This window comes from Podarcis bocagei, assembly GCF_964188305.1.
Source record: "Podarcis bocagei genome assembly, chromosome: 1".
In the NCBI taxonomy this organism is placed as follows: Eukaryota; Metazoa; Chordata; class Lepidosauria; order Squamata; family Lacertidae; genus Podarcis; species Podarcis bocagei.
This window is the reverse complement of record NC_138125.1, coordinates 31,924,780-31,949,282: the sequence shown is the minus strand read 5'-3', so window position 1 is coordinate 31,949,282 and position 24,503 is coordinate 31,924,780. Positions and strand designations below refer to the sequence as shown.

The following is a 24,503-nucleotide window of genomic DNA, read 5'->3' as shown; positions in this document are numbered from 1 at the left end:
ATTGCTTTTTGTTACCTACAGCTCAGAACTAGCTGCTCCAGAAAGTAATAATTTATGGCATCTACAGATGTAATCTTTGCATCACGCCCTCAGGCAACATTTATACAATTATTATGAGGACAACTGAAATCTGTTCCGTGTATTTTCTTTTTTAGCATCTACAGGCAGTTACATTCCACAGTTGTTATCAGTACGATGTGCAAATGGCCAATCACAAATTTTCACATATTTGTTTATTAAGGTAGAGTTGCTGGGAGAAATTAACTGGTTCCAGAATCTGAGCCTTTAACATACACAACTATTTGGCACAGAAGCATGAACAGAGTGATCCTGTATACACTCCTTCATGTGGGGACAAGAGATACATGGCAGCTACACCAGTGGAATGACCATATAGCCAAATTCATGCTCAGCCTAGGAGAGAAGGCGGAAAACAGCAGGGAAAAAACTAAAACAGAAAAGCAGCATGGATTCCCACAACAACCCTGCCAGTGTCCTCCAATCATGTGCAAACACATACCAGCCAGTATGTAAAAGTCTCTGAAAAGGTCCAGAACCTTTTACCTGCTGAACTGTGGGACGTGGTACAACCATCCAAAGCCCACTGCGATATGTTTGTGAGACATTTTAAGAATAAAATTAATTGCATCCTCCAGGACTTTACAGCAGGTGAATCTAGTGAAATATATGGAATGCAATCTTGTTGTTGGATAAGTCTCAGTTGATTGATTGATTGATTGATTGATTGATTGATTGATTTTAGATCCCACCTTTTCTCCAAGGAGCTCAGGGTAGCATCCATGGGTCTTCTCTCTCCATTTAATCCCCACAACAATCCTGTTAGGCTGAGAAGCCATGACTGGCCCAAGGTTACCAAGTGGCTTCAGGAAGGTGATCAGTGTCTCTTTAAGAGTTGGGGGTGATCTTCAGGTACCTGCAAGGGACATTAGCAAATCTGCTCCTGACGAAGCCTTCCCTAGGACCTAGAAGGTACCCGTCATTTTAGCCCAGTGGTGTATGTCCCTTCCTGGCCAAGGTGAGGCCAACTAGATTCAGACTCTCTTAAATTAAACTGATTTTTTGGGATACATTTCAGTCAGGATTCAGGCCAGGTTTAGCATGGATACTGCGTCAGAAGAGAGACAGAAGAATGTGGCGCTACTGAATCTCAGCGGCTTTTAATGCCATTGAACATAGTGGCTTTCTGGAGCGAATGGCTGAGTGGGGAGCATCTAGCCTTCAGGCTGCTGAGCAGGGCTCCCTTCTTATGATCTTATATTAATGTTCAGTATGAATGAATCTAAATGGCTAGATGTTGACTGCTCTATGGACTGGAGGCGCACAAATGTTGCCCCCATGTTTGAGAAAGGGAAAAAAGAAGACCCAGGTAACTACCAAGCGGTGAGATGACCTTTGTGGTCCCTTCCAACTCTACAATTCTATTTAAAAGGATAGCCAAGAAGTCAGTCAAAGTGAGTTCACCCACATTTTCTCTCTCTCTTTGGAATATTCTCAACACAGAGGCAATAGTGCAACAATTATTTTACTATACTGCATAGTGGAAGGGAAGTCAGCCTTGCTGCAGGGGGGGCTGTTTGCTGCTTCCTTGTCTCCCCCACCCCAAATCAGAACAGGCAACCAAATATCAAGGTTTAGATGATTTAAGAGACAATAAAATGCAGCTTGCTTTTGTTTTCTCCTAAAATTATGGCCTTTATAAAGTGGTGTTCTTTGGCACTACACAGCATAGGGCAAGGGCTATGATGGTGATGAGATCATCCTAAAGCTTCTTAGATAATTTCTGGCTGTAGTCAGCATGTTGGCACAGTTGCAGCTGTTCGTAAATGCTTTCAGGAAGTTGGACAGCCCCCTTTTTTGTTTTTCCTTGATATCTCTATATTTTTTAGGGCTATGACTTTCCTTTTAATGACAAGGTTTGAAACCCACTTCTCTGTGAATGGCATCACCAATGGGTAGTGTGACCTGATGCTGGAAGAGTAAATTGTAACCCTCCACCATCAATGCCCTGGCCAGTGGTCCAGAGAGGCTGGGGCATCTATACATGCCTCATTGGTTTGCTTATTACCCTCAAAGGAGAGAGAACTCAATCTTGTTTGTGTGTTCCACAGAAGCTGCCTCCATTCCTTGTTCCTTGCATTTTTTGAAGACTCTAGCCTGTTGCTTTCCACTTTTCTATTTTTATTCCTCCTTTTTCTATTTAGAGGGAAAAATTATCGAATTGAGATGCACTAATTAAAGCCATTTTCTGGTATTTGGTTACTGGCGTGTTTGATGTCTCTCTGACAAGACCATGAAATGCATGGGGTGTCCACAGGGACAGAATTTGCTGAACACGGTGCTTTGTAAATGCGGGGACACAGTGTCGCAGCAGCTCATGAATATGAAACGCCCATGATGCTACCTCAGTGGACTCGAGAACACAGATGAATCCTGTCATGTGCTAAATGAGACCAATTTCTTTCACTTAACTTCATCTTCAATCAGATACCTTCTTCCATTTGCCTGTTTAAAATTCCCTAAACGTGATGCAGAAGGTAACAGCATTCAGTAAAACAAAGTTTTGCAGCAGCAGAGAAATTAGAATTGTGTCTGGCTGAAGTTTTCTTCTGTTAAAATATAAAACTTAGCTCACTTCCTTTGCTTTTAAAGCCTCTCATAGTGCTGTGCACAAAACAGGGAGGACCCAGAGAGCTGGCCTTCAAAATTTCACTTTCTTCATGCTCTGCTCTTATATAGTTTTGTATGTACACAGCTCTAGAGGTGTGCATTCTTGCATTCTTTGGATACAGCAACTAACTAGGATTATACTTGGAGGAGTTCCCATGTTGAATTGCTTATTGAAAATGGCAGGTCAATAAATGGGAACATAGTGTGGCATAGCACAGCAGAGAGCATTATTTTAGGGCTTTCGATAATTCCTGAGAACAAACTAGGTCAGTGTTTTTCAGAGTTGTAGGATTCCCAGGGAAACTCAATCCACCAATTTCTTTTTACTCTCTCTGCAGCATTGTTTCCTGCTTCTCATGTGGCTTTTTTCTAGAGTCTAGCATCACTATTTGAGAATGTGGGAACTAGGCTGAGGGATTTCAACTAAAGAAATTCCCATGTTGAAATTTCCTACCCATAGAGACTCATTTCCCTAGCTGAGATACAGTCCATCAGGCATCTCTTCTTCTGCCTTCAGAAACTTGTGAATTTTCATATGACAGCAATTGGGGATACAGTTACTGGTCAACAGGCCAAGGGTTGCCTGAGGCAGACTGTTTGGCAGGGCCAGTGGTTTCAGGGAGTACCTGCGTGAGTTACTATAAAGATTTTGGAAGCAAATGCTTCTAAATGAAATGAAACTAAAGGGGGGGGGAGATTTCTTGTATTTGATCAGCATCTCTGGTGATATGCATCTTGTACTGTTCTCTGTATGCTCTTATCTGAACTATGTGGATTAATCTGTAGGGAACTAATTTATGAAGGTACTTCGCCCTTGAGAAATGTTTATTAGATTTATCATTTTATTCTAACAGGAATAGGTTCTATATGTTTTCACTAAAACCTCTAGCAAAGAATAAGGCTGATTTTTAAATGCTGTACTTGTGAAACCTCTAAGTGTAACTTTTGAGCTGCCGAACAGCTCTTTATTGCTAAAGCTTTACCAGCCCTGTATCTGATAACACAGGGGTAGAGAACTTGATTTGACTGGTGGGCCAATTTTGACAGGTGGGCAGGGCCGCCCACCTGTCAATCACTTGACATCTTCCTTAAGTTTCAAAGAATTTGAAGTGTACTCCAAGTGCACTCCCGATTCTTGCAGCCGCTGCTTGAATTCAAACCATAGCTGCAAATATTATTGTCAAATGAAGGGACTGACTTCATTTGGGAGCTTCCAAGTAGAACCAGTCCCAGTGGGGACTGCATTTGGGGGCAAATTTAAGAGGTGTCCAGTGCAAAAACTGCTTGCAGTGGAACAATCAGGTGGGGATCCTAAGGCTCCCAACTGTTCCTTTGCAGCCAAGGCTTTACCTACCCGACCCCTGCTATCATATGGCAGCAGGTATGGGGTGAGTTGGTGTGGCTCTGGAAGATAGCCTGGCAGACCTAATCTGACTTGTGGGCAAGAGGTTCCCCAAGTAATAATGCAGGATAATAATGCCCTTTTTCCTGCACCATTAGATCTTTTTAAAAAATATCATACAGGGTTCTATTTATGTGTGGTTTTTTCCAATGAACAAGATGAATAAGTTAAAAGACATAAACTTTACCTGAAAGAAATACACTGTACTTAGAAGCCTTCCCTAAAAGAAATAAGCCTTACTTAGTTTAATGTTATTTGCGCCTCATCATTCTTGGTATTTCCTCTTGATTTCATGATTCTGATCCTCTGGTTTCTTAATTGCAATAAGCATTTTCAGCCTGGCAAAATGTGAGTTAACAGCACATAGTGTAATCAGTTTGGCCTCGGCTGGCTGCCCATTTCAAGTAAGTATGATATTCAGTGTATGCTGCAGAACTTGCCATACTAAATGGGTTGCATGAAGGGTTCCCAAGTAATACCTTCAATCTATGTTTTCTGAATAGCTGCTGAGCTTCTTGCGCTCAGAAAGTGGTACTTAAAAGGCAGGTTTCTCTGTGCAAGAACCAGCTCCTAAAAGGGACTTGACTGAGTATGCAAAACCTTTGATAGGCCACCAGATCCTTACAGATTCAGGTCTTAGATTTGTTTCCAGCTTATCTCTCACCCCTTTTTCCCCTCTGTCATTCTTTTGTGGCCTGCTCAGCCAGAGCCTCTGCTGTGAAATAAGCTTATGCAAATCTTCCATGAGCATTGACCGGCCTTCCTGTGCTACGGCACCGAGGAGGTGGCCACAGAGTATCTCTGTGCTGTTTGGCACAAAGATGGCACCTCCAGTGCTCTGGTTCCTCTTTATCCAAGTTGCTGTGAGCTGAAAGCTGCTCCGTTGAAGGCAACAGGTCCTTGAGTGGTTGGGGAGCTGGAAAGCACAACTCTGCAGAGATTGTCCAAGCTGTCACCGTCTCTTGCTTTAGCTCGGCTCTGGCTTCAGTCTCGGTTTCATTCAGCCCCTTCACCAGGCAGCCAATTAGAAAGAAATCCCACTGTGTGGGTTGCTCCAAACAGCCCTCTTGTCAAGAGTCCGGGCTAACCCTTGCCCTGTTGCAGATGGACCAGCACTTTCTCCGCCAGGGTCAGGGAAGCCTGCAGGGATGCAGAGCGGATAGGAAGATGGGACCTGTGCACTTCAGAACTGGGAGAGGGCTATAAGGGGAAACACAGGTTTTTTTTAAAGACCCAGTCCTGGACCCCAGACTCCACAGGCAGGGCACCTTTCCAGCTCTTGAATATTCATTTCAGCCTGGGCTGCAGACTGGACAGAGCTGGAAACAGTCAAATGCTTAGTTAGAAAAGCACAGTTGTGGATAAAATTGGAAGCAGCCTGTTCACTGCCAAGGCGCCATCTCCCTTTCATTTCAGGCAGTGGAGTAAAGGATCACAGTAGAGCTTTGCCAGCCAGTTTCCTGAGGAATGTATGGTTCTGGAACCACTTTCAGAATCAGAACAAGTCAGGGACGGCCAGCTCCTTAAAACCAGAGGAGGTGCATACTTTAGAGCTCAGCTGCTCAAGGGCTAGTTCACTGGAAATGGAAATGCAGTGTTTATGGAGTATTTCATCATACCAGGGTGGCCAAAATGTCTGGCATTGAAAAAGAAAAATGAAATCCACTATTCAAATTCAAAATTAGAATGCAGTGAAACCAAGTCTAGTGTGAACTATCCAGAGCTGCAGATAGTCAACACGTTCTGGTCGGTTGGATGCTGCTTGTAGGCAGCTGGCAGGCCAGCTTGGGGAAGGGCCACTTGCTCAGCAGTAGAGTACATGCTTTGCGTGCAGAAAGTCACAGGTTCAATCCCTGGCATCTCCAGGTAGGACTGGCAAAGATCTCTTCTGAAATCCTTGAGAGTAACTGCCAGTCAATGTAAATAGAACTGAGCTGGATGGACACAGGCAGGTACTTGCACAGAACTATAAATATTTGCCTGGGGGGAAATATAGCTGATTTCACTCTCGCTGTCCTGAGAGACAGCCTTATTCACAAAACATTGAGCCATGTGTGTAGGCAAAGCCTGAGGAAGCTTCTTGTCACTTGAAGCCCAGCAGACTGAATTGTCACATAAATAGAATAGAGATAAGGTAGCCCACCTAGGAAATGGAAAACTCTGATCCTAAACCTAAACCAGGGAAAAGGCTAAGGAGTAAACCCTACACAAATCCAGAGTGGAATCTCTAAGGCAGTAGGATGGCGCCTTGTATGCCTCCTTCTGGCAACTCCTGCAGCCAAGCTGGTGACAAATATATTGCTGTGTTTTCCTTTGGACCACGCCAGCAAGACTGAGGGGGGAGGGTCTTGTTATCTGGGCAGCCCAGGACCTCCATATACACTACCTAGGCTTGCGCCCCAGGGAGGTTATTTCAGTGCTGCTAATTCAGCAGTTTGACTTCACCCCCAGAGGTGCACTCCATTGTCCCTTGAGACAGATGGATGCCAGCAACAAGACAGAGATAATCCCGATCATCTTCTATTTGCTGTCTGAGCTCGTATGTTTTGCCAAATGACTGCAAGAACATTACTCTGGGTAGTATTTGGCAGTTTGTCATAACAGTCAGGCTATCCCTCAATCTTCACAGAGAGCCTTTTGCTTTTCTTTCTTTCTTGGGATCTGTATACTCTTCCCACTGGAGCACAAATCCATCCATTTAATTTTAAAGAGGGTGCAGCAGCCACATAGGCATTTACCCTGCAGTGTGGGTCTCTGGTGTTTTCAGAGATACATTGCACGAACATACCAAGCTGCTTTACACTGGTGTCCATTGGTTCATCTACCCCAGGATTGTCCACTCTTGTCAACTGCTCTCCGGGATCTTAGGCAGAGGTCTTCTCCACCATCTGCTACGTGATCCTTTTAACTGGAGGCGTCAGGAAGTGAACCTGAACATTTTGTGTGCAAAGCATGAGCTGTAACACTGAGCTATGACTCCTCCACGTTACTTTCACAGAGAAAACTAGGGAGTTTTGGTAGTTCTGCAGCCTTATGACTCCTCCATCCTTTGCAGATATCCCAGTGATCCCTGACTTGGAGGAGGTACAAGAGGAAGACTTTGCCATGCAGGTTGCAGCCCCACCCAGGTAACAGCAAGATCACAGCTGCCGTGGAAATCCTTGTGCTGAACTGGTAGTCATAAGTGGACCCCACTCATTCAGATTTTGTTGTGATTTGCTTGAGCAGTTACATGGTGTTGCTATGAATAACAGGTGGTTATGATAAACTCTGTTGTTTTCATATGGAGAGAGAGAACAGCTGCTATGGACTCTGAATATGTGTGTCAACCCAAAAAATACAAACTTTTTATTAAGATCAGTCTGTATTTATGGCAGCTGCTTTATTTATTCATAATATTTCTTAACTGCCCTTCATCCTAAGATCTCAAGGCAGGTTATAACTAATGAATATACAATAATAAAGCAAGTAAACCCATTCCAAGTGGAACATATGGATTCTGGTGAGGGGTGTGGAGTGCTCTAATTTGGTTCCTTGCTCTGTCCCCAATTGCAGCGTCCAGGTGAACAGAGTGCTGACCTACCGTGACCTGGACAATGACCTCATGAAGTATGCTGCTTTCCAAACTTTGGTGAGTGCAGGCAGTTAGAAATCTATATTCCCAGAAACCCCAGGGTGTCCCTTTTCATGGTGAGACTGTGTGAATAAGGTTAGCATTCTACTGATAGCGCCATTCTGGAACACAAGATGTTAAGTACCTGTTTGGCAGATCTGCATGGTATATGCTTTGCAGTGTCTGCTAAGGCATCTTTGGGTGTTCCTCTTCACTTCCCACTTTAGTGATCTTTACTTAAATCCAGTGTCCATCCCTTTGTTGTAATTCCTTTGGTGGAGCTCCCTTCCCTCCAGAAGAAATAAGCACACTCCGTTTTATACTTTGAGCCAAGGCTCAGCATGTGGATAACTCTGGAGAATTAGAAAGCTCTCATGCAGTTCTAGCTACAGAGCCTTCCCAAGGTAAAAAGGCTTTTCCAGATTGTAGAGTGCCAAAATTTCTCTTTGGATTGGTTTTCTCATCCAGATGCTGATGCGTTTGAACAGCTTTGCTCCATTAGTGGCAATGTAAGTTATCCAGAAGCAGGACAGATGTGTGCAACATGTGTGTTTCCGTTATTGTTCTTGGATCTGAATTACGTTTTTATGCACTCCCACAGGATGGAGAGGTTGACCTGAAGTTGCTCAGTAAGGTTCTAGCTCCAGAACAGGATGTACGAGAGGTGAGTTTGCTCTGGGCCAAGAAGAGAACTAGACCATAATTTTTGCTCAGCAGGAACATAGGAAGCTGCCTTAAACCAAGTCAGACCATTGGTCCATCTAGCTCAGTGTTGTCTGCTCTGACTTGCAGCTGCTCTGCAGGGTTTCAGTCTTTGCCAGGCCTACCTGGAAATGCCAGGGATTGATTCTGGGTCCTTCTCCATGCAGAACATGTACTTCTTCTTTTTCTGTTTGCTGCAATCCTCTCCTGTTGGCAGTTTTCTACCCATACAGTCGTACCTTGATTGTCAAACGCCTTGGTATTCGTACGTTTCGGCTCCCAAATGATCAAAACCTGGAAGTGAGTGTTCTGGTTTTCGAACTTTTTTTTGGAAGCCAAACATCTGATGCGGCTTCCACTATTGTTTCTGGCACGCCTTTGCAATCGGAAGCCATGCTTTGGTTTCCAAACGTTTCGGAAATTGAACGGACTTCCGGAACGCATTCTGTTCGAAAACCAAGATACGACTGTATATGCTTCCTGTTCTTAACAATGCAAGCTTCCTGTTCTTGGGATTGTGAACTATTCTTTAAAAATAAATTTATACTGGTTATCTATCAACATATCTATCCACCCTAAAGGCCCGATTACAACATTGTGCCAAACGAACAATGCAGCAAGTGTTTGTGTATATAGGAGTATGAGACAATCTTTTAGGTATCCTGGTTCCAAGCTATGTAGGACTTTGCACACCAGTACCAGCAGCTTGGACTTGATCCTGTAACCAGTTGGTGGCCAGTGCAATTCTTTCAGCAGCAGTATAATGTGATGGCAAGATTCTGCCACAGTGAGCTGTCAAACCACTGAATTTTTGTATTAACTGCAGCTTCCAGGATAGTCTCAAAGGCAGCCCTGCATAGAGCACATTACAGTAATCCAATCGAAATTAACAGTGCATGAACAACAGCTGTCAGGCTATCCCAATCCAGAAATGGCTATAACTAAAGTTGGTAAAAGGCACTCCTGGCCACTGAGGTCAGCTGGCCCTCTAGCCCCCTCCCCCAATTCTTATGACCACTCCCTGTGGCTTCATGTAGATGTTAAATAGCAATGTTGACAGGATAGTACCCTGCAGGCCCCCCCCCAAAAAAAAACAATTGCCAAGGGGCTTGTAAAATAATTGCCCAGCACTATTCTCTGAAACCAGCCTTGGAGGAACTGAAGCACTGTGTAGCAGTGACCCCAGTGCTCATCTTATGGAGATAGTTCAGGAAGATACAATGGCCAATGGTATCAAAAGCTGCTGAGAGATCAAGTAAGAACAACAGGCTCTTTCTCCCCCTGTCCTTCTCTCGATAAAGGTCATCCATCAGGGCGACCAAAGTCAATTCAGTCATATAACATGTCCAAACCCCTGTTTGGAAGAAGTCCTAGAGGACTTGCATTTACTGTGATCATATATACAGTATAATTGACAGTGATATATAAAATAGTGGGACTGCAAGTGGTATGGATTAAAACGCACTGTCAAACCTTCAGGCTTTCTAGTAGAATTTGGGTTACTGCTATGAAGTAGCTTTTTGACAAGACATGGCATTCTTTCCGCCATTTGGACTGTGTTGCAATGCTTTGGGGCATTTTTCCACTTAGTATTTCTTTCCTTTTTTTGGCAGGATGATATCAGCTGGGACTGGAATCATCTCTACACAGAGGTGGCCTCGGAGCTTCTGAGCGAGTGGGAATTGGGGCAGGCAGAAAAGGAGGAGACCCTCGCTCCAGTTAAGAACGCTTGAGCCTTGGCTGTTGAGCTTTGACAGCCAGGAGTGCCTCCTTTGCTAAGCAGGCACAGCTGCCAACCACACTGGCACAACTACAGATTACTAATGCATTATATTTTGAACCCATGCTTTGTATCTGAGGAGTCATTTTAGTCCACTTAATAAACTTGTTTAATAGAGTTCAGCAGGAGTTTTGTTCATGGTGTGTTTGCGAGGGCTCCAACCTTGTCAGTTAATCAGTTTAATTGGTTAAAAAGAGTATTTCTATTACAGAATTAGTACAATCTGATCAAGATGATGAATAAAAATGCTTATAAAAACAAGATCTTGTCAAAGCTTACCACTTTGCAACAACCATAGAACTCTTAAGAACTACCATTTCTCCTATGAATCAGATCAGTTAATTTGTCCATTTCTGCCTTCTCTAGATATTTCACCAGTGATTCCCATGCAGCCAGACGTTTTGGACCTTTTCACAAGTTTGTACTGAGATTAAAAACCTTTTGAGTTACTAATTGGGCACAACATTTAAAAATATTTTTATATAAGTACACGTAACGAATTATAGATTGACTTTCAAGACCTGCAATTTATACATATCTTGATTGACCTAAAGGAAGTATGTTTTTTTCTTTCAGAACTATTATATATTCTTCCTAAAATATTTATGCAGATTGAATTGATAATTTGACAAAGGTTTCTTTAATTGAGTGACAACCCTAGCATGTGCTCTAAAACAATTTGAAATGTAGAGGAGAAATTGTATAGTACACACAGAAAGAAACAATAATGGGTTCATCCATATAAAAAGCACCATACTGTACATCACATTCTGTCTTGAGCTTTGTTCTACACTGAAACGCAAACTGCAAGCAGAAGTTTTCTGTTATGAATTGCACTGAAAGCCCAGATCCTGGTTGATCTTGCTGTCTGCTCGTTTTCCCCAAACCAAAATGAGTGAGCGCCTCTTGCTTTTATCAGCATCAACGCTTCTTTTTTGGTGGTCATGTGCAAACCGGCAGGGCAGTGAAATGAGGCCACCAACGGACAAAGTAGGAGTTTCTGCATACTCAGGGGACTTTGCAGGTATGTGGAAAAATATTTGTAAGAACAGAGAAACCCTTCTAAAAGCAGGCTGAAGACATACTACTGGCCCCCTCCCTAACAGGTATAAAGCATTAGGAACAGTTAAATGCCATGCAAGTGAGGAAAGCAAGGCTACCAAAGACCCATCTTTTCCTGAAAGGGAGAGGAGACAGAAACAGCCTTTTGGGGAGCTGCCCAACATCCAATTCTCTGAAGGTTCTGGTGGAGTGGTCTTTGACATTCAGAAAGTGCCTCTCCTTTGCTAACCAGGGCTGTTGTCATGATGTCATACCATGAGGGGAGGGACTTCCCCTCAGCCTCCAGACCAGCCTTACCTGCTTAGCAGTGTACAGGGCTTAGTTGGAGATCATCCTGAGCACCAGTAAACCAGTGCCAAAGTTGCAAGCTTGGGATCTTTTTACTACAGTGGTACCCCAGATTACGGACACTTCAGGTTACAGACTCCGCTAACCCAGAAATAGTACCTCGGGTTAAGAACTTTGCTTCAGGATGAAAACAGAAATCGTACTCTGGTAGCACGGCGACAGCTGGAGGCCCCATGAGCTAAAGTGGTACCTCAGGTTAAGAACAGTTTCAGGTTAAGAACAGACCTCCAGAACGAATTAAGTTCTTAACCCAAGGTACCACTGTATTCTCTCCTACCTCTTCGTTCCCTAGTTAGAGAGCGGATAAAGGTAAAGGGACCCCTGCCCATTAGGTCCAGTCACGGACGACTCTGGGATTGCGGCGCTCGTCTCGCTTTATTGGCCAAAGGAGCTGGCGTACAGCTTCTGGGTCATGTGGCCAGCATGACTAAGCCGCTTCTGGCAAAACCAGAGCAGTGCACGGAAACACCGTTTACCTTCCCACTGGAGTGGTACCTATTTATCTACTTGCACTTTGACGTGCTTTCAAACTGCTAGGTTGGCAGAAGCAGGGACCGAACAACGGGAGCTCACCCTGTTGGGGGGATTTGAACAGCCGACCTTCTGATCTAGGCCCTGTGGCCCCTAGGCTCTGTGATTTAACCCACAGCGCCACCCGCTTCCCTAGAGAGCGGATAGGAGGGGTCAATATCTCCCGATAAAAAAGAAGAAAAAAACCAAGTCTCTCAGATGGGGTGGGGGGAAGGAGGTGAGCAAAAGCCCTAATACTTTATTGCTCTATTTAGAATCGTAGAGTTGGAAAGGGACCCCAAGGGTCATCTAGTCCAACCCCCTGCAGTGCAGGAATCTCAGCTAAAGCATCCATGACAGGTGGCCATTTGGGGACTAGCTGAGATGATTTCTGTGCTGCCAGCTCCCCCCCCCCCCCCCGGATTAAAGCACTCATGGTCAGGGGTGCTTACACATCATGGTGCTAGATTTAAATCACTGTATTGCTCCGTGATAATTTTTGCAGAAGGAAGGCTGACTTCTTTGTGGGTGGGGGCAGATTCTTGCTTAAGATTCCCTTGGGAGTTACAGCAGTGCTTGCTCTGAACCCAGAGCCGTCAAAGTTCACAAGAAATTTCAGAAAAGGATCATTGACTGCTGCTTATTCCTCATTTATGAAAGAATAAGGCCAACCCCTGTGGTGGAGTCAGACTTCCTGTGAGGTGCTCCGTTGACATCATTTGTTATATTAATTATAATAGTGCTTTAAGAACTCCTGCCATGAAGCAGGTCCTAAAGTCCAAGATCTGCTGATACTCTGCATTCTTAGGCTTCATTCTTAGCACTGCTGGGATATTTTTTTATTAAGGTCTTCGCCCCTAAAGATCTGAAATGGGGGTGGATGACAGCAGAGAGTTGACGTTTCCTCCATCTGTACACGCATGCATGGCATTAGACATGTAGTAGAAAAACCATCATTGTTCACTGAGCACAGAAAAGTGCTTGGCATGGGCTGATCTTCAGTGATATTCTTCCCCCATCCCACTGCCTTTTCTTCCACCAAGACCCACACGGAGCCTAGCATCCACACCCCACTTGAAAAGCCTCTCATTAAAATTCAGAAAAACAAAGTGGCTCAGTCCCTTGGATGCACACCTGGAAACCTTGGAGATCTACACAGACAAAACGCGTATTGCGATTCTTAATTATAAGCTGTGGGACTTACTGGGGTAGGAATACTTTCTTCCTCATCTTCCAGGGTCAAACTCAGGCGTGCTCTGCTTTCCTGTTTAGCTGGCGTCCTGCTGTGGTTGCGCTTGCTGTTGTTTGTCACTCCCGAAACCTGAAGGGAATCTCTACCTTGAGAATAAGGGCAGGAGGCCCCAGCAGCCTCAGGAGTGGGTCATTGCAGTGGACTGCAGCTCCCTTGACACCCTGTTTTATATGTTCTGGCTGTACTCAGCCTCCCCTCTACTGCACACAAGTCTGCTTCGTTTCAACATGAAAACAAAGGAACTCAGATACTGGGCAACTGAAATCTGAAAGGGAAAAGGAGCTGTGAGCCCAGGGTATGGTTGCATTCAGTTATAATGGAGTGCTCAGCTGGTGTTTCAGGGAGACAGACCTGGAATGGAGGAGCAAAGGGCTGCTTCTTCCAAACAAGGACACACAAAATCAGGGAGAACCGTGGATCTAATCTCCATGCTGAAATGTGCAGAATATGTTCCAGCTGTGTTCATTTATTGTATTCTGCATCTTCCTTTGACTTGGTACTGCCCCTATATGCATTGCAGTATTTTTCAGCCCATTGCATTAGAGAGAGGATGACGGTATATGGTCCCTTGTTTGACAGGGATAGGAGAAGTTAACCTACCACCACAGCCCTTGCCACAATATTTCAAAATTCTGCTCAGTGGTACAGCATGTTCTCTGCATGCAGAAGGCCACAGGACTGGTACAGGAGAGCATGGAAGAAATTCTGCCTGAAACCGTGGAAAGCCATTTTTTGCATTGCAGACAGCACTGCGCTACATAAATGATTGATTTAACATGGCATAAAGCAGCCTCCTAGGTTCCTAAAAACCCAGATGCAGTCCAAATACATTACGTCAGTTATATGCAATTAATTCAACACATCACCCTTCAATTTGCAATTTGGAAGCAAATGCATAGCACCCTGCTTTTCAGATTCTCCAGCCACCATCAGTAGGAGAAAGAGCGTCATGATTTCCCCATCTTCTTCTATCCCTCTCTGCTAAGTTTCTTCAGGATCTTGATTTTGGCAGCATGACTGACTTTGGAATGTGGCTGGGAACTGCTGCTTCCCCTTTCACATGACCTGATACTGTCCCAGGATGAGCTGTGCATCATCACTGCTCTGTAAGCAACTGGAAACAATGAGACAAGACTGAAGGCTCCAACAAGTTCTCAGCCATGTGCTGGAATGCACCCAGGTGTCCTGGCTGGGATGGAGCTGCATGGCAAGCCCTGATATGTAAAAGAATTCTCTGGAAAGTATCTGCATGTGTTGAAAATTCCAGAGCAAAATGTTCCGTTTTGTAACTACTCTCAGTTGCACTGAAGTTATGGCACCAGTGACATATTTCATGCAAGCTGATTCCAGCACTCGGCATCTGTTGAAATCAACATTGAGGTCTGTTAAAAGGGTAGCAAGGAGCAAAGGATCTCAAAATGTGACTTTGGGTGGCATTAAACTAAATTTGCACAAGTGGAACAACTTTCGCTTCTACAACAGGACTCACTGTACCATCCTCAGATCTGGCCGGGGGTGGCGGGGTGGGAGGAACCCAACAGAACAGATTTATTGGGTGTAAATGGAGGAAGAAGGAAGTCCTGTTGCACAAGTGGAAATCATCCTACTGACGCAAAACACTACTTAGCACTATTATCAATTATACAACCTATAGTGACTCTGACACATTAGGAGTATTTTCATATTATTGTGTTTTTTTCTGCTGCACAATCTATTTCAGGACCATCAGCCATAGGCAGACATCAATCACAAGGCTTCTGGGAGCTGTCCTGGAGCCCTGACTCAGGAATCTCTAGGCTACTGCACCTCTTTTGGCCCTTAGGAACCAAGTGGCGTGTCTTTCTGTTAGTGTCCTGCATGCCATTCACAGATATTGCTTCCTTCTTTGCCCCTTCTGGCTGCTTCTGTCTTGGATTCTTGGTCTTGCAATCTTTTCCTCAGTTTGTACCAATTACGCTACTTGCATCTGCCTCACCTGACCCGACTACCTTTCTAGAACTGATCTCAAGTTTGCCCTTCTGACTTTCAGATTCTCTCCTGGACTGCAGCAGAAGCTAAACTTGGGCAAAAAAAATGAGAGGCACAAATACAAGATGGGTGACACCTGGCTTGAGAGCAGTACATGTGAAAAGGATCTAGGAGTCTTGGTTGACCACAAACTTGACATGAGCCAACAGTGTGACGCGGCAGCTAAAAAAGCCAATGCAATTCTGGACTGCATCAATAGGAGTATAGCATCTAGATCAAGGGAAGTAATAGTGCCACTGTATTCTGCTCTGGTCAGACCTCACCTGGAGTACTGTGTCCAGTTCTGGGCACCACAGTTCAAGAAGGACACTGACAAACTGGAATGTGTCCAGAGGAGGGCAACCAAAATGGTCAAAGGCCTGGAAACGATGCCTTATGAGGAACGGCTAAGGGAGCTGGGCATGTTTAGCCTGGAGAAGAGGAGGTTAAGGGGTGATATGATAGCCATGTTCAAATATATAAAAGGATGTCATATAGAGGAGAGAGAAAGGTTGTTTTCTGCTGCTCCAGAGAAGTGGACACGGAGCAATGGATCCAAAGTACAAGAAAGAAGATTCCACCTAAACATTAGGAAGAACTTCCTGACAGTAAGAGCTGTTCGACAGTGGAATTTGCTGCCAAGGAGTGTGGTAGAGTCTCCTTCTTTGGAGGTCTTTAAGCAGAGGCTTGACAACCATATGTCAGGAGTGCTCTGATGGTGTTTCCTGCTTGGCAGGGGGTTGGACTCGATGGCCCTTGTGGTCTATTCCAACTCTATGATTCTAAACCTAGCTAGCTCAAAGCTTTATCATACCAGTGATGATCACTTGGCCTCATGCTAGGATATTCATGGAGACAGGCCCCCTGAGTGAGTTTATATGTCCATGTTGCACTATTCACGGGCCAAGTAAACAACCGACAAGATGAAAACTGCTGGTGGCCATCAGTGTGCATTAAGTAGCCAGGTGTGGCTGCCCTCATGTAGCGAGTGTCCCAAAATCTTCTGTTGTCCAGTTGGAGAGGCCCTGTGTGACAACCACAGAATAGAAGCATAGAATCATAGAACTGTAGGGTTGTAAGAGACCCGAGGGCCACCTAGTCCCTCTGCAATGCAGGAATATGCAGCTGTGGTACATCACAGTGAATGAGGCTACCAATTTTGTATATGGACTTGCCTTAGGAGTTCAATATTAAAGTTAGTAACCCTATCAAGTAAAACTAGCAATTTTATAGTAAACGCTAGATATGCATTGAGGCTCTTTATTATCTCCAAGAAATCTGTGGAAAGGGGCTAAAAATCAGGGAGATTTCTGAGCAACTTTCAGCTTGCCAGCTCAGAACCTCAGAAAAGGCTACATCATTAAGTGAGACAAAATGACTGGAGGTTAGGGAGGTTGCTATGTTAATAAGTTGGAAAGACTCTGATGATTCCTCATGCTGGAGCTTCTCGGGGAAAGCAGAATTAATTCATGGCATATGCTCCCAGCATCTGCTGCGGTGGCCTGGAGTGGCGGGATCACAGGGCAAAAGAGGGAGAGCCAAATTTTTGCATTCCCCCGATCCTTTTCTGCCTTGGCATGCAGCCTGTATTCACTAGGTAGATGGGGAAGCCAGAGCCATACCCACTGCAGCCGAGTTGCCCTAGAGCACAACATGCGGCTTGAGGGAAGAAGATGACTCCTGAACTGAAAGGAAGGCTCTGTGATGGTTCCCTGATTAGCAGGTGAGTGCCCCTTTTAGTTACCTGTGCAAACATACTGCGTTATACATTTGATCAGAATCCGCAGTCAATAGCCACTTCCTAGCACAAACTGCTGCGGGGCCTTGATTTGTGGCTGTTGCTATCATTCCACCAAGGAAGTCAAAGCTGGGGCAAAATGTTTTGCTACCTGAGGCAAAGGACAAGGTGCCCCCCATCCCCATTTCAGGTGCAGAAGACCACTGAATCTGACTTCAGCACATGCCAACACAATGGACTCCTACAAGATGCCGAGAGGCAACAAGGACGCAAGGTTTCAGAGTGCACACAGGGCTAAATGCTTTTGCAGTGGGCTTTTGCTAAAGGTACTTGAGCGTGGCCAGGAACACAGGAAGCTGCCTTATACTGAGTCAGACCAGACTGACTGGCAGCGGCTGTCCAGGGCTTCCGACAGGAGGCATTCCCGGCCCTACCTGAAGATGCTGGGCTTGAGCCTGGGATCGGCTTAGCAGATGCTCTACCACTCAGCCATAGTCCTTTGGGGTGGCTTTTAAGAAGTGGCAACCTGAGAAAGCACAGACAATTCCTTCTCTCCCTCCAGTCTCCTGCCTTTCCTCACTCTTTCGCTGAGTTTTCCTGCAGGCCTTTCCAGAGCAGCTCCAAGGCAAGGCTGCACAACCTGTTATCAAGGTCCATCTCCTGTCACTTTCAAGACCACTTCATTACCCCTTTATTATTCCTCTTCTTCCGCTTATCGTTATTAATAATCGCTCCAGATTGTTACGAGTGCTGACAGCTGCCCCTTGTCTATTCTTTCTGTCTGTTTTAATCCTGCATGCTTATCTGAAATAAAACCTGATCCTTTTTTTTAATTAAAGAAATCTGGTCAGCATACTCTTCCCCGTGCAAAGAAAATGCTGATTGCTTCTCCTGATACATTGGAAGAGATCTTCAGGCTTAAAGGGCAGGCGGATGGGCAACACAGTATGTTCTATAGTTTGGAGAGGGGGGACATCTCGATGGTCACTGCCGGGACCAGGCCATAGGTATGCCTATTTGCACCCTTGTTCACATGGTCAGTGGAGGCTGGGAACGTGATCCCTAATGTCTACATAAATGTTAGGAGGGTCTTCTGCAAAGGCTGGTTATAGTTCCCAAATGGGTGGGATGAGCCTGTCTAGTGATTATGTTTGCTTCAGCTATAGGAAGCTGTCTTATTTTCAACCAGACCATTGGTCCATCCAATTCAGTATTGTCTGTACACAGACTTGCAGTGGCTCTTCACAGTTTCATGTAAGTGGCACTCCCAGCCCCACCTGCAGATGTCAGGGATGGAAGCTGGTACCTTCTCCATGCAAAGTACCAGTAGATGTTCTGCCACTGAGCTACTGTCCCTTCTTTCACAGTTCTTTTCTAGGCATGCCATCAGTGTGGAGCAGACTTGCTTTCTGCTGCTCCAGAGGGCGAATCTAACACCAATGGGTGGAAATTGCAGAGAAGCAGATTTTGGGTTATATTAAAAGAAATGTCTTCATGGTAAGAGCTGCTTGACGGTGGAACAGATTGCCACAGGAGATGGTAGCCTCTCCTTTGCTGAGTGCATGGTCATCTAATCCAAGCTGCTGTAGGTGTATCCTGTACTGCAGATCATGCACCGAGCAGAGATCAGACCTTCCTGTTCAGTGATTCTTTGCAAGTGAGGTCCCTTCCAACTCTCTGGTTATTTGTAAGTAAACATTTATTTTTAACTGTTCAGCCCCAAGCCCCTCAAAACAGAAAACAGGTAAGCAGAAAACAAATCAAAATACAAAATAGAAGCCAGGATAAAATAACAAGAAATAAGAAAGAAGATTCCACCTAAACATTAGGAAGAACTTCCTGACAGTAAGAGCTGTTCGACAGTGGAATTTGCTGCCAAGGAGTGTGGTGGAGTCTCCTTCTTTGGAGGTCTTTAAGCAGAGGCTTGACAACCATATGTCAGGAGTGCTCTGATGGTGTTTCCTGCTTGGCAGGGGGTTGGACTCGATGGCCCTTGTGGTCTCTTCCAACTCTATGATTCTATTCTATGATTCTAACAGCATCCGCCACATAACAGGAGATAAGCTGGGGCTGGAAGAAATAGATCATCATGAAATGTCTGATGGAAGAGGATGGCTTTCACCATCCACCAAAAACAGGCAAGTGAAGTGGCCCAAGGAAGGGAGTTGCAAAGCCCAAGAGCCACCATGGAGGAGGCCCAGTCCCATGCATAGCCACCAACCTAACTTCTGACAGTGGTGGTACATGGAGCAGAGCCCCATCCTTGAAGATCTCACCTGGTGGGCAGCATCATATGGGAGAAATGGGCCAAACCATTTAGGAGTTTAAAGGTCCTAAAGGTTCAGAGGTAAGTTGGGAGCCAATGCAAGAACAAGGATGATGTACTCCAAGCAACTGGGCCTCAACAACACCTTAACAACTCTCAAGCTGTCGTTAGCTCCACAATGGAGCCAATAACACAGTTAAAAATAATGCCAGGTTGTGATAAAAGAAAATTGCACAAAAATGATGTATAGGTGGTATCTGACAACTGTCAAAGATGTGTAAGTCAGGATCGGATGCCTGTTGGAAGTGCAAGGAGAAAGAGGGCACCTTTTTTCATATGTGGTGGTCTTGTAAGGGCAAAAGCATTCTGGGAAATGATTTATAATGACTTGGAAAAAATGCTTTTAAAAATGTTTATTAAAAAACCCAGAAGCTCTCCTTCTAGGAATAATAGGTCCAGAGGTACCAAAGAACAAAGGAAGTTATTTATGTACGCTACCATAGCTGCTCAAATGATATATATCAGCAATGTCCAACCTGTTGACAGGTAGATCCCTGGATGATCGCGGTCGATCGCAGGATCCTTATCGATCGCGGGATTAAAAGCAATGTGTAAGGAATGTTTCCGCCCCCCTTGCGCTGTCCCTACGTAGTGTCAAAAGGGCGCTATTTTCTAGGCTGTTGCCAACGTTAGTTGGCTTTATGGTTGTGTGCTCCTGTTAGCGCCGTAGTTAATGGATTTCCCCCCTAAAAAAAGCTCCTCCTCATGACAATGAGTAGATCACTGCCAGTTTTTTTATACTGGGAGTAGATTGCAGTCTCTTGGGATCTGGACGTGCCTGATATATATATATATAAATAAATTATATATGATATATAAATACTGGCAGGTATCTATAGCAGGGCTAATACCAGCTTTAGATCTGGAAAATGAGGGCAGCGGGTGAAGAGGCAGAAGGAGAAGATACACTTGTCTCTAACACTACGACATCTATAAAAACCTGAGTTTAAAAGTTTATTTAACGTTAAGTAAGTGTCACTAGACCTGATTCCAGATCTCCTGTCTTATGTGGTTTGGCTCTGGCACATGCACAGGGGGAGGGAACTGTGCTCAACCCCCACTTTGCCCCCTAAACAGCAAAACTGATGACTTGTACTACAAACTAAGTTTTCATATCCCTTAACACCACAAAATGTTGCCCGTGGGCACAGTTCACACATTCATCTGCCAGCTACTGAATGCTAAATCATGGAGTAAGGCACAGGCAGGTGTGAATCGATGCTAAATTACGGTGAATGACTACGGCAGAGATTGGAGATCTCTGTGCCTCAGAATGCATGTGGGTTTATATATTGTTCTGTTCCTGCATACTTCTACGTTCAGCATTTAAGCATATGACATCTGTCCACATTGCAGTCTGATCACCAAGTCTTTTGTATACGTGTGTTTGTCATCTATTATTGGGCACCTTTGTTCTGTCTATACCATATCAGACAAATGATTTCCCCCCCTTCCTGTTGGTTCTGCAGATCTCTGGGCCCATCTCTCTCCCTTGCTTCAATCCCCTTGTTCTGCTTCTGCCTTGCGCATATGCACCAGTGCGTGGCTGAGGTTGGAAGTATTTATGGCAATTAAAATGTTTTGCCTGGGAGCTGTTTTGGGGCTTTTTTTTTGAAGTGAGGATTTTTCAGACTTCAAGGTGTTAACAGCCCCCTCTAAATGGTTTTGTTTTTTAATTGCAGCAAATGACTGCCGAGCCATTAAAACATGCGCCTCTCTCTCTCTCTCTCTCTCTCTCTCTCTCTCTCTCTCTCTCTCTCTCTCTGCAGTTGTTTCTAAGCCCTTGCAGTCCTCCTTCTATTTATTCTGTTTAATTCAGTCGGGTAGCTTCGGGGCAATGAAGATCAATACTTTACTTTGATAGAAAAGAGTCAGGTTTGAAACACAGAGATAAAACTGACACATTTTGTATAAATTTAATTAAAAATGCACCTTTAGTGGCTTGTTGCAAGCACAAAGCAAACCCCTCCGTCTAGCTCCCTTTCTTTCCTTCTCTTCCTCCCTTCCTCTCTCTTTCCTTTCTTGTTCCTAACAGGAAATCTTGGGATCGGCCTCGCCAACAAAGCAAGGCTTATTTTGTTGTGTTCTCTCTCCCTCCCCTCCCTTGCTTTTTTCCTCCTGCCTTGAAAGTTTAGCATTCAGGGAGATGGAAAGCATGTGAAATTCAAAACAGACCTTCTGCTATCCCTCCTCTGCTTTGGTGTTAGTGGTGGAGGGAGAAGGCTCCCAGGTGATCACGGGGCAAGGGCCTTTTTGTGCAAAATCCCAGCAGACTAGTCCCCCTGGGGCATTTTCCATGTGGCTCTCCTATGGCTCCCCAACCCCCTACTTCTGGCTTTGTGAAGAGTCCCTTTTGTGGGAGCATTACTAGGCAGCATCTCTATTCTCTCTCCCCAGCCTTTCCTCTGCCTAACTCTGCTGCCAGGGAGGACATTTGTCTTGTGTTTTATAATCTGGCCCTTTCACCCGCTTCCCCTACATGTCTCTCTTTCTCAATCCTGTTTGGCTGGGTTCATTTTTCACATGAGTGGCTTTCCTCCCAGACTCCCCTCTGCTCTTGCCTCCGTTCTGCTCAACACCAATAAAATACGCACAACACAGGTAGGACAAGGTGCCAGGGCTCAGTGTGACAAACAGCTCACGCACCACTCAATAACCAGGGCTGTAAATTTCCCCCTGCTCACCTTCCTCAAGCCGGGAGCCCAGTGGTCATGGCGGTGCTGGTGGAGGGCGTTGTAGCTCGCTTAAGTTCCTGAAGCAAGCAGAAGGAAGGACACAAGTGGTGCCTGCCTGGGAGCCAGTGCTTGTTCCAGCCCTGCCCTTTGCAATACCACTTACTTACTGACTTCCTTCCTTCCTTCATAAACGCTGCACAAGGGTATTTGCCTGACACTGGTGGAACAGAGGATTTAGCTGTTCAGTTACAATAGGAAAAGTAATTAATGTGGGACTTTCAAGCAACACTACCACTACTTTTCAATTGCTAGGGATGTCCTGCAAATATAATACAGATGCTCTGAATTGAACAGTTTTGGGATTTTAGCCTAAATTTGTTTTTTGTTTTTTAACTTGGTTCTTTTGTTGCTTCCCTTCATCAGAGTAGATTTGTGGTTCAAATTTAGAGGTAACTGTATTCTACACCTGTGGGTGCCACTGGCACTCTCCTAAGTACCTGCTTAAAGCACACACGTAGCTCATTTCCCTCCTCAAAGAATTATGGGCGCTGTAGTTTGTGAAGGAGTGCTGGGAATTGTAGCTCTGTGAGGAGTAAACTGCAGTGCCTACCATTCTTTGAGGAGGGAAACATGCTTCAAATGTGTTTTCAAGGTATAGTGTATACGCAGCCTGTATAACTCCACTGACTGAACAAAATAACAGAATTCTTACCAAAAGCTTGGTGCGATGTGGGTGGGGCAGGAGCTTCTTCTACTCCTGGTCTGACCAGACCGAAGCAACACTGTCTTTCAGTGCCTTGATTTCTAAAAATAAAGATACAAAATGTTCTTAATATATATATATATATATATATATTGCTTGGAAGGTTATTAAAGATATTGCTGTGGTTGTGAGGGGTAATCCTTTTACAGTGGTACCTCGGGTTAAGTACTTAATTCGTTTCGGAGGTCCGTTCTTAACCTGAAACTGTTCTTAGCCTGAAGCACCACTTTAGCTAATGGGGCCTCCCGCTGCTGCCGCACGATTTCTGTTCTCATCCTGAAGCAAAGTTCTTAACCCGAGGTAATATTTCTGGGTTAGCGAAGTCTGTAACCGGAAGCGTATGTAACCTGAGGTACCACTGTATTCAAAAACACTGTAGCACATACGAATATTTCAGATCTCACAGTGCTGGCATACTTCTTGATTTTGGTAGGGAGAGTCCCAATGTTATGGTCATTTTCACATGGAGTATGGTTTTTTTGTTCTCCTTATGTGCCCTAACAAGATACTAACACATACACACACAGTTTGAGACTATTGGTAGTAGATGATAAAATGGCTGTCTAGGTGAACCCTTGATTATTGCATACTCAACAGCAGACTTTGTGGTAAAAGCAATTAAACAGCAGCTTTGAAACGTGCCAAGTTGCAGCGCCACAGCCCCTTCAACTTCACATCCGTCAACACAAAAGGAAGGAAGTAGTGAGAATCCAGACGGGGTGCAATGAATCTCACCTGAGCGTTGAACACCTTGTGTGGCCTTGAGCAGGTTGTGATCTGTCACCACTTCGGTTCCTCATCTGTAAAATGGGAACAGCCGTGACCTATCCTCCAGGACTGTTGTGAAGGTGAACACACAATAAAATGGCTGCTAGCCAACATATACTGATATACAGAGGATATATATATATATATATATATATATACACACACACATACACAGAGAGGCATTTGAATTACTGTACTGCTTCCTATTTTTCCTATTTCATTCACAGGCAAGATAAACATGGCAAGACGAGAGTAGCGATGTCTGTAGGCCTGCTCCAATAAGAGATGACTTGAGAAAGCGCTCTACATTTACAAAGAAGGCAGCAAGCATTCTCAGGACAAAATGGATTATAACCGTCCCAGCAGAACCTGCTTTAAATTGACAAATATTGTGGGACGGCAACAACATGGGGATGATGTTATGTGCATGGCACCCCCCAAAAGACATGCCTGCATCCAGCACAGAATGCACGTCACCATGCAGTGTGCAGCCACCCTTAAAGGACATTACTTCCCTCAAAGAATCCTGCGAACCGTATTTTCCCCCTCAAAGAACTACAATTCCAAGTATCCTTAACAAACAAGGCTTCCAGGAGTCTTTCCAGGGAAGCCACATGCTTTAAATGCGCATTGGGTGCGTGCGCTGTTCAGAGGGGCTATTTGCACAACAAACAGGAACATTTTGCAGGATAAAAAGTTGTGGCATTTCCGTTGGTAGTTACGGGGATATGCACCGGTTGGAAATGACCAACCCAAAACGTTTGCTGGTGCGAACAGTATTGAAAGCTGGATCGTGTATGACTGCCCTGATAACATCCTGAGCAGAAATTATTGTGCAAATGTAATGAATTTAGCGGAACCACCTGCAA

The 24,503-nt window shown here is 44.7% G+C and overlaps 1 protein-coding gene and 1 long non-coding RNA gene across 2 annotated transcripts in view; one reads left to right on the top strand and one right to left on the bottom strand.

Annotated features, from left to right (window-relative positions):
- Positions 1–10,307, top strand: part of IFT43 (intraflagellar transport 43) — a 53,016-nt gene extending 42,709 nt beyond the window's left edge. The window contains exons 6-9 of the mRNA XM_081174503.1: positions 7,146–7,218; positions 7,646–7,721; positions 8,305–8,367; positions 10,019–10,307. Of these exons, the coding sequence (XP_081030629.1) occupies positions 7,146–7,218; positions 7,646–7,721; positions 8,305–8,367; positions 10,019–10,138 (332 nt within the window). The 3' untranslated portion in view covers positions 10,139–10,307. The remainder of the gene's footprint in view (positions 1–7,145; positions 7,219–7,645; positions 7,722–8,304; positions 8,368–10,018) is intronic.
- A 150-nt stretch (positions 10,308–10,457) lies between these two features.
- On the bottom strand, positions 10,458–23,703 carry LOC308575941. The gene is made up of 4 exons (XR_014002980.1): positions 23,602–23,703; positions 22,816–22,907; positions 22,113–22,320; positions 10,458–14,717 (listed from the first exon to the last, which is right to left on the bottom strand). It is a non-coding gene; the product is annotated as an uncharacterized lncRNA (long non-coding RNA).
- Between the last annotated feature and the right edge of the window lie 800 nt (positions 23,704–24,503).